The sequence below is a fragment of the Schizophyllum commune genome, assembly GCF_000143185.2.
Source record: "Schizophyllum commune H4-8 unplaced genomic scaffold SCHCOscaffold_11, whole genome shotgun sequence".
Classification (NCBI taxonomy): Eukaryota; Fungi; Basidiomycota; class Agaricomycetes; order Agaricales; family Schizophyllaceae; genus Schizophyllum; species Schizophyllum commune.
In genome coordinates, this window is record NW_026089548.1 from 1,817,262 (window position 1) to 1,833,194 (window position 15,933).

The 15,933-nt window shown below is 59.9% G+C and overlaps 6 protein-coding genes across 6 annotated transcripts; 5 read left to right on the forward strand and 1 right to left on the reverse strand.

Annotated features, from left to right (window-relative positions):
- The first annotated feature begins 1,044 nt into the window (after nt 1-1,044).
- SCHCODRAFT_02639729 (uncharacterized protein) lies at nt 1,045-8,382 on the forward strand. Its single transcript, XM_050346098.1, has 7 exons — nt 1,045-1,239; nt 1,294-1,601; nt 1,651-1,713; nt 1,764-4,980; nt 5,029-5,538; nt 5,585-5,971; nt 6,022-8,382. The coding sequence occupies exons 1-7, from the start codon at nt 1,164-1,166 to the stop codon at nt 8,226-8,228; spliced, it is 6,768 nt and encodes a 2,255-aa protein (XP_050198332.1). The 5' UTR covers nt 1,045-1,163; the 3' UTR covers nt 8,229-8,382.
- Nucleotides 8,383-9,944: 1,562 nt separating this feature from the next.
- SCHCODRAFT_02515651 (uncharacterized protein) lies at nt 9,945-12,566 on the forward strand (the record flags this gene model as incomplete). Its single annotated transcript, XM_050343332.1, has 9 exons — nt 9,945-10,580; nt 10,635-10,697; nt 10,736-10,925; nt 10,977-11,117; nt 11,260-11,409; nt 11,471-11,644; nt 11,694-11,718; nt 11,771-12,331; nt 12,389-12,566. Coding segments are annotated over 9 exons (2,118 nt in total), but the record flags the coding sequence as incomplete, so codon positions are not given.
- A 471-nt stretch (nt 12,567-13,037) lies between these two features.
- Nucleotides 13,038-13,403, forward strand: SCHCODRAFT_02478856 (ankyrin; the record flags this gene model as incomplete). Its single annotated transcript, XM_050342766.1, has 1 exon — nt 13,038-13,403. A coding segment is annotated over one exon (366 nt), but the record flags the coding sequence as incomplete, so codon positions are not given.
- A 75-nt stretch (nt 13,404-13,478) lies between these two features.
- SCHCODRAFT_02639737 (uncharacterized protein) lies at nt 13,479-13,700 on the forward strand. Its single transcript, XM_050346099.1, has one exon. The coding sequence runs from the start codon at nt 13,537-13,539 to the stop codon at nt 13,693-13,695; it is 159 nt and encodes a 52-aa protein (XP_050198335.1). The 5' UTR covers nt 13,479-13,536; the 3' UTR covers nt 13,696-13,700.
- On the forward strand, nt 13,692-14,417 carry SCHCODRAFT_02553741 (ankyrin; the record flags this gene model as incomplete). Its single annotated transcript, XM_050343695.1, has 2 exons — nt 13,692-14,070; nt 14,215-14,417. Coding segments are annotated over exons 1-2 (273 nt in total), but the record flags the coding sequence as incomplete, so codon positions are not given.
- Nucleotides 14,418-14,844: 427 nt separating this feature from the next.
- SCHCODRAFT_02080189 (uncharacterized protein) lies at nt 14,845-15,465 on the reverse strand. Its single transcript, XM_050341710.1, has one exon. The coding sequence runs from the start codon at nt 15,362-15,364 to the stop codon at nt 14,945-14,947; it is 420 nt and encodes a 139-aa protein (XP_050198337.1). The 5' UTR covers nt 15,365-15,465; the 3' UTR covers nt 14,845-14,944.
- Between the last annotated feature and the right edge of the window lie 468 nt (nt 15,466-15,933).

Sequence of the window (15,933 nt, forward strand, 5' to 3'; positions counted from 1 at the left end):
TCTTTCCCAGCAGACTTGTCACCGACTGCGTACCAAGTATTCCCGCTGGTTTTCTCCGAGTCTCAACTCGCGTAATATGGCACAGATGTGACTGAACCTCTCTGATGTTTCCGCTTTTTTTATCGGGATGACGCTCTTCAAGAACGCGGGAAGGGGATTCAGATGTACTCATTTGGGACCCAGTCCCACGCCCAGTGCTCTGAGTTTGATACCTTGCTCTCTAACATGTACTCTCCAGCCGTATACGTTGTATTACACACGCGTGAATATCATATTACTGCCCTCACGTCGTAAGTCAGTCGCGCTGGATCATTTGTGGCAATGGCAGTGCCGCCTTAAGCGCCCACTGCGCCTCGTGATCTTGATCTTGATTCGTGTCGTAGCACCGCTGCTGTACACCTACAGCTCCTATGGTTCTGAATCTGAGTACTGCCTTTGCTCTTCTGGCTATTGCGGGTCCGCGCGGTCGGGCAGTGCCCTCACTAACATGCGCTCTCGCAACTTCAAACATCACTCCCATCCCATTCCTTCTGACTCTCGGTACCGATAGTACCAGTCGATCAATTCCAGCTATCCTCCTGGCAAGACGTCGTAGATCAACTCGCTGGACCTTTTGCGGCACTCCGGTGGCGGTTCGTAGGCGGACCGGAGTTGACAAAAGCCATCTGCTTCCGCGGGAGAAGTTCTCACAGATTTGCTTCCATCCCCCATCTTCCTGATGCCGCCTGCGCCCCCAATCCTGCCCCGAGCGCAGAGCCTTCCCAAAGCGCACTCAATCGCGACACTCTCTCATCATCCGTTGCGGTCTTGGTCAGCTGGGAAAGACAATAAGAACCGGCGGGAAAGGGCGGCACGCAGTGTGGGATCACGGCAAGCGGTGTGGGATCACGGCACGCAGGGTGGGATTACGGCACTCGCACGGTGGTATCGTGGCAGAGCAGGCGGCGACTTCCCCATTCGACGCGCCCTTTGTATTCCCATCAGGGCCGCGGCGTCAGCTGGGCTCTGCGCGCCCTGCGCCTGGGAAGGGGCTTCCCAGGCTATCTCCAACTTCATCGCCCGCTGTTGCTATAAGATGATGGGGCGCATGCAGGCTCGGTTTCGCTTCCCCGTCCTTCGTTGACCGCGCGAGCCTTCAACAATACCCAATCTTGAACGCCCCGATGTCGAGAGCGTCCTCGGAGGACAGCCGGCTGAGCGCGAGTGAAGGAGAGCGCATGAGGGAGGATAGGCGCGCAGGTGCGACGAACATACTAGATGCATCCGCAGTAGGCGCTGACATTCCCGGTGCAGTTGAGGTCGGCTGGGGCGCGCCCGTTTACCCAGCAGCAGGCCCGCGAGGCGTCAAGCGCCCGCGCTCGACGTCGCCTCCACCCGTGGCTGTGGACGCTCCCGAAGCTAGCCAGCATCGCCCCCTTCCCGCCCGCAGTCGCCGAACATCGGCCTCCGCGCAAGCAACGTCCCCCCTCCACGCCAGCGGGCGGCGGCGCTCGTGGATGCATCGGAGGGGAACGTCGTACGCGGCCATTCAGGACTGCGAAAGTACGGAGAACACGGTCGCTCAAGGCCCTGTAACGATCGTGCTCGAGCCTGCGCCGGTGGTGCGTGCTGTACTTCTTCAGGCCCCATGATTTGCTGATCCGCGCAAAGGACTTTGACGCGAAGGGGGTTCAGACTGGTGCACGCAAGTCTGGACGAGGGAAAGAGCGTGAGGTGCGTGGTCCTCACCGTCGACTTGAACATGACTTGACCCTCTCCGTAAGGCGCCTTCGCACTCTCGTGGCGGATCTTCGCACTCTCGTGGTGGATCTTCGCACTCCCGAGGTCCCTCCCATGGAACCCCTTCGTCCTCTGCGCAGCCCTCGAGCGCTGCAGGGACTCCCTTACTCCATCCCGGCGCCTATCCACGCCCAGGAGTCTATCCACAACCAGGCGTCTATCCACAACCAGGCGTCCATCCACACCCTGGCGCCTATCCACACCCTGGCGCCTATCCACAACCAGGCGCCTACCCGCATCATGGCATCTATTCCAACGCCCCAAATCAGTACTCTGCTAGCGACCTTCACACACGAGCAAACCATCGGGGGCATCGCCATCCAGCCCAACACGCGTCTCCTATCACCCAAGCCCGCCCCCGTGTACCTCAGGACGTCGTGTGTGTCCCGCAGGAGACCATCGAGGCGCTTCGACAAACTCAGCAAGCCACGCGAGAAGCGGAGCTGAGCGCGCCGCATCCCCGCGGACAACCTCAACCTGGGACTCAGATGCAACCCGCTGCCCGTGCCGCATACGCTCATCAACTTCAACCCGCTCATCAACTTCAACCCGCGCAGAGAGGCCATCCCTCCCGACCGACGACGAGGGAAGGGGGCGCTAGACCAATGGCGCACGACGGACACGATCATCAGCATGCGATGCACGACTCACGTCCCTCTCCTTACGCCTCCCATCCATCTCATCACGCCTCGCACCCATCTCATCACGCCTCGCACCCATCTCATCACGCCTCGCACCCATCTCATCTCGCCTCGCACCCATCTCATCACGCCGCGCACCCATCGAGTCGCGAAGCCTCGCACCCATCGAGCCGCGAGGTTTCCCATCCCACAACGCGCCACCGCCTCCCTGCGCGCGAGCAAGGGCTGCGTCTGGCGCCTGAAACTCCGCCTCCGGTGCCGCCGCCGGTGTCGACGCGTCCCGCTGGGGACGAGCGGGTATCGCGTCTCGCGGGGGATGAGCGCGTGCCGCGTCTCGCGAGGGATGAGCCACCACTGGCGCGCTTCGTCGTCGACGAGAGCGTCCTGGCGGCGGGCGGGCGCGTGGGGGCGGGTGTGCATGTCACAAGCAGTCGGCAGCCAGCGGCGGCGGGTGGTAAACCGGTGTCGGCGAGTGGCAAACCCATGTCGGCGAGTGGCAAACCCATGTCGGCGAGTGGCAAACCGGTGTCAAAGGGTCGCAAGCCTGCGTCGACGAGCGGGAAGCCTGCGTCGACGAGCGGGAAGCATGCGTCGCGCGCGGGATCCAGTGGCCGTCCTGTGTCATCGAGCAGCAGACCCACATCATCATACGGACCGCCCTCTCAGACAGGACCGGGTGGGCAGTACCATCCGTCGAACAGGCCACCGTCCTCGGATATGCCGCTCGCGCCGTCTCGTTTAGCTCCGCCGACGCAGTTGCTTGCTTCGACATCGCCTGGCGTACAATTTGTGTCGACCCACCAGAATGGCACACACGCACCGTCCGATGCATGGCCGAGCCATCCTGGGTACTCCCAGTGGCCGGATACTGAGCAGGCTCCCCGTCATCTGCAGAACGATGGTTACTCTCGCCCGCCGGCATATCGTCCGCAGGAAGTACAGCACCCGCAAGCGTATTATCCTCTTCCGCCTCCCCAACATGCCCCTCATCCTTCCCTTCACCCGTACGAGTACGGCACGTATGGACCTCCGCACCACGACGGTCGCCAACCTCACGCTGCGGGTTACGATGGGGACCCTCGACCGCCTCAGCCCGTCCACCCTGCTGCTTTCAGAGGTGTGCATCGTGCGGAGGACTTCCGCGGGTACGCTCAAGCGACTTCGCCGAGCGACGATCCCAGCCCTCCCCCTCGATCCGGTGGCTCCTTATCCGCTCCTCGTTCCGACGATGTGCCCCGCTTCGACGATCATGCCGCGCCAGCTCATGACGCCACGCCCCTCGCTAGCGACGAGCCTCGCTCGCCTGCACCATCTGCGATGCCGCAACGCTCGCTGATGGACCGCAAGGCGGCGAACTTCTTGGCGGAGCTTAGGCGCGAGAGGGAGGCGCGCCAGCGCCCCGGGCCTTCGCGCTCGCCCCCGCGTGCCGAGGATGATGCTGAACGCGATCGTCCTGCAGCTGCTCACGGACAGCAATGGGCAAGCGACCATGCACGCCGCGAGAGCGTGGGGCGGCTTCAGGAGGCAACGTCGAGACGGCAGGAGGCGACAATGAGACGGCAGGAGGGCGCTGCGAGAGAGCGCGAGGATCGGCGGCAAGCGGAAGGGACGGGACAGCAGGAGTGGCATGACTACCCATATTATCACGCGCAACAGCCCCCGAATGAGGGCGGGAGACAGTCCGAATTGTCGGCACCCGTTCCTCTTTCCCAAGATGTGCCATCTACTCGCGGCGGTCCGTCCACGTCTGATGCTCCAGCGAGGGCTAAGCCCGCTCTCCGCCAACCAATGGCACAGCGCTCCCGCTCGCAAGACCAGCGGGACCACCAACGCGTGCTGAAAGATGAAGAGAAGCGCAGGCGCAAAGCAGAGGCGAAGGCGGCGAAGCAGCGCAAGGTCGACGAGATGCAGCGTCTCATGAAAGAGTATATGGCGCAGCATAACGACGACGAGCGACAGCGGCTGATTATCAAGCAGCAGCAGGCGCAGGCGGCGGAGCGCTTGCGGCAGACACAGAAGAGGGGTCAGCGGTGGTGGAATGGGGTGCCCTTGCCTGCGCCTGCGGGAGGCCCGCCCGACTTGGAGAGTGCCCTCGCTGGCGCGAATGTCCTGACTTATCGGCTGTGGACCGGCGGGCCCGACGTCCCTGCTCCGCCGGAGTCAACGCCCTGGCTGCAGGCGGCATCTGAGGTTCAGTTTATGGTGGCGGCGGAGGAGGAACGAGAACAACTTACGGGCACAATCGAGGCTCAGCGCGAGGCGGAAATCGAGGAACAAGTGCCCACTGCTGAGGCTGAGGCGACCGCCGCCCCACCCCCAACCAGAGCTGCCTCACCTTCTTGTGACGCTCCTCTTGACGAGCCTCATCCGGCGGGGTCTCAGCCTGCTGAGCCTTGTCCTGTGCAATCGAAGACCCTGATCCCCTACTGGTTCCATCCTAATGTGGGCTGGACCTTCGAGCCGCCCGCGCTCAACTTCCTAGACCCACCGTGCGAGAATGAGACACTCTTTCGTCCATCTCATACGCCAGTGCCTGCTTTGGAGCCGGCATCGTGGGATGGTATGTCCGTTTGTTCCCCGTTGTTGAACCTCACTAATGTGTCTCCAGCTCCTACTGCATCCGATATCGTACCACACGAGTCAGATATGGCAGGCGATGCTGCCACTTCGACCGCGGAACATCACGATCCTATTGCGCCGTCGTACCCGACCGCTGGCCACGGCTTCCCACCGACGAATCACGCGGCCACGAGCAGACTTCCCGGCGCACTCAACCCCGGCATGCACGGCGAAGCGCCCCAAGATGATCTCGTTCAGACGCTCGTCCCCATAAGCCAGCGCGCATACGTCGTTCCGCGCGAATATTCCGTCGAGCACGACTTTGCTGCGCGATTGGTGCCGTGTCCAGTTTGCGAGGGGTTGGATGAGTCAGATGATGAGGGAGGCTCGCTACCGCCGTCCTGCGTGCATGAGAAGGTGCTCGCAGAGTGCGAGAGATGTAAGGAGCTGGGCTTGGCTGAGGGTGCACGGTGGAAGACGCAATGCATTGCACAGGAAGGAGTACCTCGACATCAGGTTTGGAGCCGTTCGACTTTGCCGGAAGGTGTGAGAGCTCAAGGTATGTAGTTTCATTCCCGGGTAAACCTCGTGCTGACCTACTGTAGCTCTCGCCGCGTACGAGGACGAGTACATCAACGAGGAAGAAGAGGACGAGCTGCGGTATCCCGATGACGAGCCGACGAAGCAGGACGTCGGCGTCGACGCGTCCATCGTGAGCACAGCCGAGGATCCACAGACGGTGCGCGCCATGGAAGACAGCGACTCGGACGATGATATTCAGATCACTGGATACAATCCTGCACCTGCTCCTCCGGCGGGTGAACCTGCTACATGGAGCTCCCCGAGCGCCATCGCCAACAGGTACCTGCCGACCGACTATGTTCTGACGCTGCGCGACGGGGTCCTGATCCCTGTACCGCGCGCATCGGTGGCGAAGGACGCGCAGATAGTGGAGTCGCTTCCGATTACCCGCACGCCTGAGCAACGTCATGGTGAGTGCAAACCTTTGATCTCCCGCTCATTGTCTGATTACGACCTGCAGCCAATGCAGCAATTTCCACTCAGGCCGAGGTCCTTGACGATGAGGCGCGGAGTCTCAAGCGCCTTCGGGAAGGCGATGGTGACGAGTCACCGCGGCCCTCCAAGCTGGCTAGGAGCGCATCCGCGCCCTCTGGTCCCACTGAGGACGACGATGCCGCTGCAGCGCAGGCGCTCGTACTTCTGCTCAACGGCAACGGACAGACAATGAACCATATCCAGCCAGAGCTCGACGAGAGCTCGACATCAGCGCCTTCCTCTGAAGTACCATGGTCTCCATCCGCCGACGCGTCAACACCCAAGGAATATTTCGATGCTTCAGTCTCGTCCTCGACCGACGTACCGAAGGCAACGGAAGAGGCTGCGGCTGCGTCGCCCAGCTCGCCAGAGGTCTTCATAGTTGTTGACGGTTCTGCGGCGCCTGTCGAAGCTGGAGGGAGTGCATCCCCGCCCAAGTCGTTGCAACGCTCGAGCGAGGAGCAACAGGGTGTTGAGGGGCATTCAGATGACACTTCAGGCGAAGCGGTTCACGAGTCTGCTGCTGAGGAGCTCGGCGAGTCTGCCGTTGAGGCGGACGACGAACCTTCATCGGTCATTCAGGCAGCAGATGCGCTAGCTGACGACGAGCCTGAGGTGGTGGACCAACCGGAAGACGCGCAACTTAGCGTCGACGCGGAGGTTGTGGCCGCCGCTGACGCGTGCCCCCACGGTGTAGAGGCGCCAGTTGATCTGCGCCAGCCTCTGGCTGGCGAGGGCGATTCCTCGGGGAATGAAGATCTTCCAGTGGACGGCGAGGCGCAAGCCAACTCGACGACGCGCGCCGCTACTCCGTCTACCGTAGTCGAGGACGGGGAGATCGTGGAGAAGGACGTGGCGACTTCATCTTCCGCCGAGTCGCTGTCTTCAGCCATCGCCATCGAAGAGGTGCGCGCGGCCGTCGCCGTTGGGGCTACCATGGCCATCGTTCGCGAGGAGCCCGCAGACATCGTGGAGGAGTGCCCTGCGGGACTGGCGCGTGCGGAGTCTGAAGCAGCGACTGAGGTTGTTGAAAGCGAAGCCGCTGGATCCTCTGTCGAGGCCGACGAGGCCGACGAGCCGACGCCTTGCCGACCTTTGAGCAGCGCGGCTGATGTTGCAGCGGCTCTCTTCCCGCCATCTCCTGAGGCCGACGTGACTCCCGAGCCGGCACGTCTCAGCAGCGAGGCCGCCGTTGCCGCAGCTCTCTTTCCCGAGGAGTACCCGGACGTTGCAGACCTCGCTCCCCGCGCGGATGAGGCTGCTTCTTCGACGTTGGCTGCGTCAACGTCGCTTCGTATCAGTTCCGCGTTGCCTCCCCGTGCCAGCTCTCCGCCGTCCGTCTATGCCAGTTCATCTCCGCCATCGCTGCATGTCAGCCCTCCACCGCTGTCGAGCGCTGGTACTCAATCACCCGTGTCGCCTGACATGCCCATGTCTGCCATAGCAATCACGCCCATGGATGACCGCGTCAGCCATGTCGCAGCGATCGGCGTGGCGGGGTCGAAGGCAGTTGGCGCCGCGGTTTCAAAGGACCGGTATCAAGAGGCGGGGGCGTCTACTTCCTGCGACGCTCGTGCACCTGCACCTTCCTATCCAGCTGAGGCTGAGCCTGGCTCCGTCCAAGGCACTCTTCCGCCTGCGGTAGAGGTCTCCTCACCTTCGGTCGAGGTCTCCTCCTCTGCAGTCGAGGTCCCCTCCCCTGCGATCGAGGTCCCTCCGCCGCAACCCTCCGGCTTCGCCGGCACCCTCGAGAACGGCTATGCGCGCGCGTTCGCGGCCGGCTGCCCACCCAACGACCGCCAGCTGGTAAAGCAGGGCGGCATGATCATGCCCGCCGGACAGCTGCAGCCGCCGCGCGCGAGGCTGTCCTTCAAGGAGCATCTGGCGCTGAAGCGCAAGCGGGAGGCGGCGGAGGCGGATGTGGCGGCGCAACGCAAGAAGTCTTGGGCGGATGAGGAGACGTATCGCGAGGGTAAGCGCCCTCGAATCGAGCCCCAGCCGCCGACCATCCCCGCGGCGCTGATGACGAGGGGAGGCTCGCGTCCTCGGTCCACCAAGTCTCCCCCAGCGAACCAGAAAGCGGCGGTCGAGCCTGCATCTGATCGCACGTCACCATCGCACCGTGATTCTTCCGACCAGGATATCGGAACGTCCACGGCCTATCGAAATGTTATGGGCTCTTTCTGTATGTAAGCTATGTGTGTTTCAGGCGGCCTCATGATGATGCTATATATGCGCTGTGTATGTTTTTTATACTTTTCTCTGCCTCGCTATCATGCTTTCAACTTGTTTTTACGGAAGTGTATCAATAGTTGTGATTGGAATGGGACGCTACCTTTTCTCAGCCTAGCCTCCCTATTCTCTCGCGTTGACATTACTTCACTGCACAGGAGCGCAATGCCTTGTATGGGTTGTGATCCTGCTCGATCCGTTGCCCATGACCGCAGAAAGTCAGATGGAAGAACAATGTCCTGATGGCGTCCCAAAGGAGAAGGCAGAAAGGTTACAGCGCCAAAGCAAACACGACCAAACAAAGCCTCCTGCTTCTTACCATCATCCCGATACACGCCTCTTAGGCGTCTCTTCAGATACAAACACGCGCGAATCTTGTTAGTTTGAACTCTAGACACAGACAGATCGACGAAGGCCCTCCGGAGCAGGCATCTTTGTCACATTCTCGATCGCTTTGGCGCCTGAACTATCGAGTTGGACCGGGAAGCAGCGCTTCTGTGCGCTTAAGCAGCGAGAGATGTCAGGATAATAGCTACTTTGCGGGACCACTTCCCCATTCTCCGGGCAGATGGTGCGTCCTCCATCCCTTCGTAATCGCCGTGTAGTCATCGCGATCGCCGCAGGACACTGCCCTCGCCGAGCGCATCGTTCCCCGGACGCTACATGCCTCTCGAAAGCAACTCAGCACGGCTTCTCACAACACACCCTTACCTTTTCCTCACTGGGCATCGTCATCTGGCCTCGTGGTATCATCAACAAACGTCGACGCCCGATTTGCCAGGGTCGCCTACTCGAGCACTCTCCGCACCGACTATACGTTCGATAACTAGCCTATGTTTCTACTGGTGTGGAATGACTCCCTGAACGCGGTCCTCCACGAATATGGGAACGCTGCCGAGCGTGACTCTCGGCTCACAGCTCTCTGAGACGGGCAGGAGCGGCTATCTTCCCCACCCGGACGAATGAGAAGGATGTTATGAGCATCGGCCCGATGCTTTCCAGACCTTCGCCATGTCGGTGCCGCCTAGGGCTCGCAGGTGAAGGGAAGGTGCCATCTACATTGGCGGTGAGATACATTCACGCGGGTGGCTGACGGCCCAGATAAGTAGTGATGCATCACAGATCAGCCGACGTTCCTCTCGCGGGACGAACCCTCACGCAAACGCGACGAGCGTAGGATATCCGCGAGTATCTCCTGAGACTTGCCCTTGAACAGGTCGGGGTAGGCTGCAGGAGGGTACGCCGATCCCATCATATACGCGGGGCTGTATAGGTATACGTGCGAGAATATATGTTGCCTTGACCTTCTTTCAAACCGTTCCTTGGCTCATATACGTCGCGTGCTGTATCCTCGCGGCTCACTCTGTCATGCTGCAAGGCAAACTCCTCTATGCAAGGTTCGAATTCTGCCTCTAGCGCCACCATCCCCCTAATCAACAGTCATACCACACCGACTGTCCAAGGCGATAAGTGAGTACGTACAAGTCATGATCCGAACAATGTCCCTACAATGACTCGTGCTTCTTATAGGACTTCCTTCAATTCACCCGGCCAGCCTCGCCGAACAAAGTTCGAGTCATATGGCTTCCTCTCTAATCTTGCTGCTTCTCCAGCCGCACTGCTCTTCACACCTCTGCCCTCTTGTCCTAGGCGCCCATCTCATACTCTTCGACTACAATGTCTCGACCAGCTGCGTCTCCGTCGAAATCCTTGCTCTGGCTTGCTGGACTCGATCCCCGCAATCGGGCACGAGATGATCGAGCGAGCCTTTCGCGACTAGTTCACTTATCGATCACATTGGCCACCCCCGCTTTCCCGGGGGTCCTCGTCCCTCGTTTGTCAACCACGGCGACGGAGTCGCTCACAAGTCAACCGGGCGCGGGAAATCCTCATACCGTGGAGACGACGGCCCAATGTCCGTCGACGCGGCGCAGTGCGTGCAGCCCTGTGCATTCCTCTTCGATCATCGAGCCCTTGTCTGTCCTCGAACACGCGCCCGTAGCTGCACAAGCGCCGAGTACCCCTTCGAGCATCGCGTCTGGGCCTCCGCATGTGCCGCTCGTCAAGGATCCCGTGGCTCGCCTGTGGGAGGACGCGGTCAGGGAGTACCAGGCGAGCGCGGGCGTCGACCACTCCTCTGAAGGCGCGCTGCTCTTCAGCAGCAAAGCCGACATCGACGACTATGTCCGCGACCAAGAAGCGCAGTTCAAGAAGTTCCGCAACGACGGTCCGCAAATCCTGCGCGACCGTCTCATGCCAGTAGCCATTGTGCTCGGGAAGCTTTGCGATGGCATCGGTAACTCGCTCGCACCGGTGAGTTTGACTTGTGTATCTGGTGGTCGTCGTATCTGACCGCGTTGGGCGCAGGCATTCCCTCCTGGCCCAGTCATCTTCTCAGCGGTTGGACATCTGCTCAGGGCGAGTTGGAAGGTATCCGCCCCGCATAAGGCCTACTGACGATGTTCCAGGCCTCGACTACTGTGCATGACGAGTTCGACGCGGTCTGTAAAGCGTTCGACGAGATCAAGTGCCGGATCGTTCTCATCGACACCGTGGTCGACAGACATGTCCTCGTTCGAGAGGCATCTGTCGAATTCCTTGCCCACGTCCTTGCGGTGTTCGGTTTAATCTCGAAGATGAGGAGAGCTGGCCGTTTCCGTGGGTTCTGCGACCCTTCTGCGATGGAGAGAGGCTTACTCTATCATCCAGGCGTGTGGCTACAAGGCCTTCGAAGCGCGAGGCCGATGTCGGAGGCATTGGCACACCTGGACAAGCTCGGAACACGCCAACACGAGAGGGTTGCTGCTGTGACGCTGGAAATCGTCACAGAACTGACCTCCAGTCTTGCCTGTGCGTGAATGCGTCGTATACTGGTGCATCTTGCTCATTGCTTATACAGCGGAGCACGAAGACTGGATTGCGGTACAACGTTGCATGGAGCGGGTGGTCAATCTTGCCCGTGAGATAATCGGTACGACATTGCACACCGTAGTGGTTGAATCACTTCTGAGAGTCGTCTACCTAGCGAGCGTAGAAGAGGGGAATATTCAAGCCATCGAGGAGATTCACAAAAACCGAGAAATCGTGAGACTCATAGATGGCGTTGTTGAGAGAGCGGCGAACGATATCAAGATAATGAAAGGTAACCAGAGCTCTGTTGAGCCTCCATCAGTGCCCGCTGCTGATGTCGCCACTCTTGCTAGACATCGCAGGCGTCGACAAAATACTTGGGTGGCTCCAATATCGGGACTCGTCCGACAAAGTAAACAAACTACTGAACGACCGCGTACCTTCTACCGGATCCTGGTTTCTGAACGGTGGTTCGTTCATCGAGTTCAAGGACGGGTCCGTCAAGTCCTTGTTGATGTCCGGCTCAGGTAAGGGCCTTTGCTCATGCAGACTTCCGTGGATTAATTTGGTGTTTAGCTGGGTGCGGTAAAAGCACGATGACGTGAGTGACGAGAACGCGACGAGGAGCCATTGTATTGACTGACGCTTGCCAGTGCCGCTGCCTTTCAAAATCTGCAGGATTACCGCGAATCCCATTGTAGTGACGCTACCGTGCTCGTCTATTTCTTCGATATCACAGATCGCCCGGATAAACAAACTACGGACTCTCTCATCTCGTCATTCCTTTGCCAACTGGCCTTGCAGAGCTCCGAGGCGGCTGCTTTCCTGTCCGCGCATCGTGCCAGAGCAGCGACGCGCGGGCACACGACTCTGGAAGAGAAGACAGCTCTGCTGCTGAGGCTACTCCGTGCGCGACGCTCTCCAGTCTATGTCCTTGTTGATGCGCTGGATGAAAGCGTCACGAAGAGTATTCCTCCGACTATCAGATGGCTGCAAGCTCATCAAGCCGTCTCGATCTTCGTTACAGCTCGTACTGCAGATGGCCTAGAGGATCTGCACGACTCCCATGTTCGCATCGGACACTTCCCCAGAGAAAATGATCACGATACGAACATGATACTTGACAGGGCTTTGACGAAGCCTGATGGTATCCTTGCTGGAGTTACGGATCCCCTTTCCATCCGCACTCATCTGAAGCGTGGCGCTCAGGGAAAGTAAGTCTTTGCGTCGTCACAATGTGGGTGCATCGGTATATTGACGATTCAATCAAGTCTACGATGGTTGTCACTTGTCATTGACGAAATCGCGCCTGTAGCCGAGAATCCCTCCTATGTTTCCATGCTTTTGACGAGTCTTCCTCAATCTCTCGAAGCGATGTATGCTCAGCGTCTCAACTCTATCAATCCACGACTGCAGCAGAAAGTGAAGATCTTGCTCGCGTGGCTCGTGTATCATGGAAGGCCCATACCTTTGGATGATTTCGCGCGGCTACAGGCCTTCATACACCCGACTGCGAGATGTCATATGCCAATCTACGACGCTTCGCTGAAGCCCTCACCAAAGGCCGCTGTCGCGGCGATTGACACGACATTCATCCATGTTTTCGACGACACCGTCTCCATCGCGCACGCATCGGTGAAGGACTTTATTCTCAACCTCCCGGCCTCATCTCCATTCCGTGTTCGCTGCCAGGACGCTGCTCTGATGGCTCGCATGGGTCTCGCCTATACGGCTTTTGTCGCCGAATCAACGTCTGCGGATTGCGATTCATGTCTCCTCGAAGATTGGGCGCATAGTATCAGCCTGGCGGAGGATGATCACTATCCCGGTCTCGTCGAAGATGTTCTTGGGGTCATGGAAAAGATTAGGGATCATCCGCTAACGCAGGGCATCCTCCGGCCCAACATCTGCGCCGCGATCATGCTCGGGCACGATCTACTCGTCGACCTACTGCTTCATCTTGGGGCAAACATCGAGCTCGTAGATGAGGATGGCTGGCCTCTCCTTCACCGCGCAGCAAAGCACGGTCATCTTAATGTCTGCCGCGTCCTGATCTCGCGCGGTGCTGACTTGCACGCACGCGGAAACGGTCTATTACCACTGCATGTTGCTGCTCAGTCCGGACATGCGCACGTCCTGGAGTATTTCCTCGATATCGACCCATTGGTCAACATCGACGAAGAAGACGCGAATGGGACCAACGCTCTCTATACTGCGACGATACATGGGCATCTTGAGGTCGTCACGCTGCTTCTCTCTCGTGGGGCGAATGTGAATGGCACTGACCACGCGAACTCGAAGTGGGGGCGACCGCTCAGCGTCGCTGCTCAAAGAGGCCATCTAAGGATCATGGAGCTGCTCCTCAATCAGCCAGGAGTGGTAACGGAAGAAGAGTACATAACGGGGCGGACAACTCTCCATGACGCCATATGCGGTGGCGCCTTACGCATGGAAGTATCTCGCCTATGTCAAGACGCCCATCTCATGGGTCGGGAAGATGACTGCCCATGGCCGCACTGGATATCTGATCCTCTGCACGAGATTCGCGAGGCGCGTAACCCGTACATCGACGCTGTGAAGTTGCTCCTTGATCAGCCTGGGGTAGACATCGATGCCATCGACCTGGAGGGTAAAACAGCCCTTCACGTGGCGGCCAGCTATGGCGCGCACGAGTATATTTCACTCCTTCTCGCCCGAGGCGCAACAGCGAGTGGTCTAGTAGCGTCGGGGCCTGCCGATCTATACCAGGAAGAGCGCTGGACACCTTTGCATATCGCTGCGGCGCGCGGATATCGAGACGCTGTAACGGTGCTCCTTGATCACCCGGGGGTGAGCGTCAACGAGCGCGCTGTCGATCATAGGACGGCACTTCACTTCGCCGTTATGCAGCATGGATTTGACACCGTCGCTTTGCTGCTGGACCGAGGGGCGGATATCGACGCTGTGACCAGGAGTCAGGCTTGCATCCCTCTGAAATTCGATCCCTCGGAGCCTGGGGACTACACATCCTGGGCCCCTTCGATGCAGCTCGGCTCTATTTCCTGCGCCGATAATGACAGCGCATATCCCCAGCGCGTTCTCGTCATCTGCAGGAGAGGGGGACTCACGCCTCTCCATATGGCCTCGATGCGACCCTGTGTCCGCTCCATCCGCGTTCTCTGCGAGAATGGGGCCAACATAGAATCTCGCGACGCAGCTGGCTGGTCTCCCCTATATTGTGCTGTCTATTGTGGCAACGAGGACAGCGTGCGTGTCCTGCTAGAGTGTGGTGCAGACGCAGGAACTCGTGCCGATGATGGCGCGGATCTCCTATGCCAGATTGATCGCTGGCACTTCGTCCAAGAGGACGCGGCCACGTACGAGCGCATACGGGGAATGCTTCTACAGGTTTTGGTGTCTGAGGATGAATGTCAGGTATTTCGTCAGTCACTGCTCCGAGCCGGGAACTTGCTGAAGACTTCCGCAAGCGCAACGCGACAGGGTCCACTCGCGCTAATCGAACATTCGACGGCGCCGGAGATTGGCCAGAAGAAGTTGAAGAGGGGCGACGATTTACGTGGAAAAGACACGAATGGGGGAGACGTGAGTGGGGCACTGTCAGATCGGAATCACTTGGCCATTTGTAGAGCTTCAGTTTGTGCGGTCAATACAATAGGGAGCGCTTGAATCAGAAAGGGAGAAAAACAATGACTACTACAGAGCGGACTACCCCACCCCTCGTTCTCTCACTCCCCCTATCCTTCCACCAGCGCCCCATCCCCTTCCGCCGGCGCCCCCTTCACTCCTTCCACCGGCACCCACCCCTCCGTCCCGCCCCTTCATCTCCCTTACCTTACCTTCCTTCTACTTAGCACCCTCGGTCTTTCGCGGCTCGCCAGCTCAGTTCCTCGCTCGCACAGATCGCCAGCGACGCCCCCGGTCGAGGGATGCCGGCGCGCTGAGAGGTGGGAGCCCTGCTCTCTCTCTCGCTCCCCCATCGCACTCGCTCTTCCGCGCCTCATTCTCTCTTGCTCGCTCGCTCTATTGCAGCTCGCCGGCGATGCCCCCGTTCGGTTGAGGGAACCCAGCGAGCTGAGAGGCAGGGGACTGAGGAAGTGAAGGCGAGCGGGGCGACGGGAGGGAAGACATGAGGAGGGAGGGTGTGGGAAGGAAGGGAGAGGGGGGTGAGGAGAGCTGAGGAGGAGGATTTGAGGGAGACGGTGAGGAGGGAGGGGGGGCGAGGAGGAACTGAGAGAAGTGCGAGCCATGCACTGCGCCCTCTCTCGCGCAAGCGAGTGGGGTGGGTGGAGGTGGGTGAGCGAGGCGACGGAACGAGCGAGCGAGGATGGAGGGCGGGTGGGGGGTTAGGAGGGACGGCGCTTGTTGGATCTCCTGTTAAGCCGCTCGCTTGTTGGGAATTGCTGATTGAGCGGAGGGCGACGAGAGAGGGGTGGCGCAGCCCCCTCTGGGTCAATCGCACCTCCCTTCCGCCTCCCTCCCACCTCCACCATTCTTCCACCCCACCCTCCCCTCACCCCATCTCCACCTCCTCCCCACCCTCCTCCTACGCCCCACCTTCCTGACCCCTCTCACCCCGTCACTCCTTCCCTCCCCTCCCTCGCCGGGACACTGCGCGGACAAATCGCATTTCGAGGGCGTCGTGTGAATGAGGTGTGCATTGAGGGGGTGCTGCGTAGGCGGATCGCTTTTCGAGGGCGTTGTGTGGACGGATCGCTTGTTGAGGGGGTGGGGGCGCTCATTAAGGGGAGGGGGGCGGTTACTGGGGGGAGGGGGCGCGTGCTTGTGGACAGGAGGGGTTCCTACACCCCACCCTCTC

Coding starts and splice junctions, on each gene's coding strand:
- SCHCODRAFT_02639729 (XM_050346098.1), top strand. CDS start 1,164: ATGTCGAGAGCGTCCTCGGAGGACAGCCGGCTGAGCGCGAGTGAAGGA. Junction 1,714..1,763: donor GACGAGGGAAAGAGCGTGAG/GTGCGTGGTCCT, acceptor CCTCTCCGTAAG/GCGCCTTCGCACTCTCGTGG. Junction 5,539..5,584: donor GGAAGGTGTGAGAGCTCAAG/GTATGTAGTTTC, acceptor GACCTACTGTAG/CTCTCGCCGCGTACGAGGAC.
- SCHCODRAFT_02639737 (XM_050346099.1), top strand. CDS start 13,537: ATGACGCCATATGCGGTGGCGCCTTACGCATGGAAGTATCTCGCCTAT.
- SCHCODRAFT_02080189 (XM_050341710.1), bottom strand. CDS start 15,364: ATGGCTCGCACTTCTCTCAGTTCCTCCTCGCCCCCCCTCCCTCCTCAC.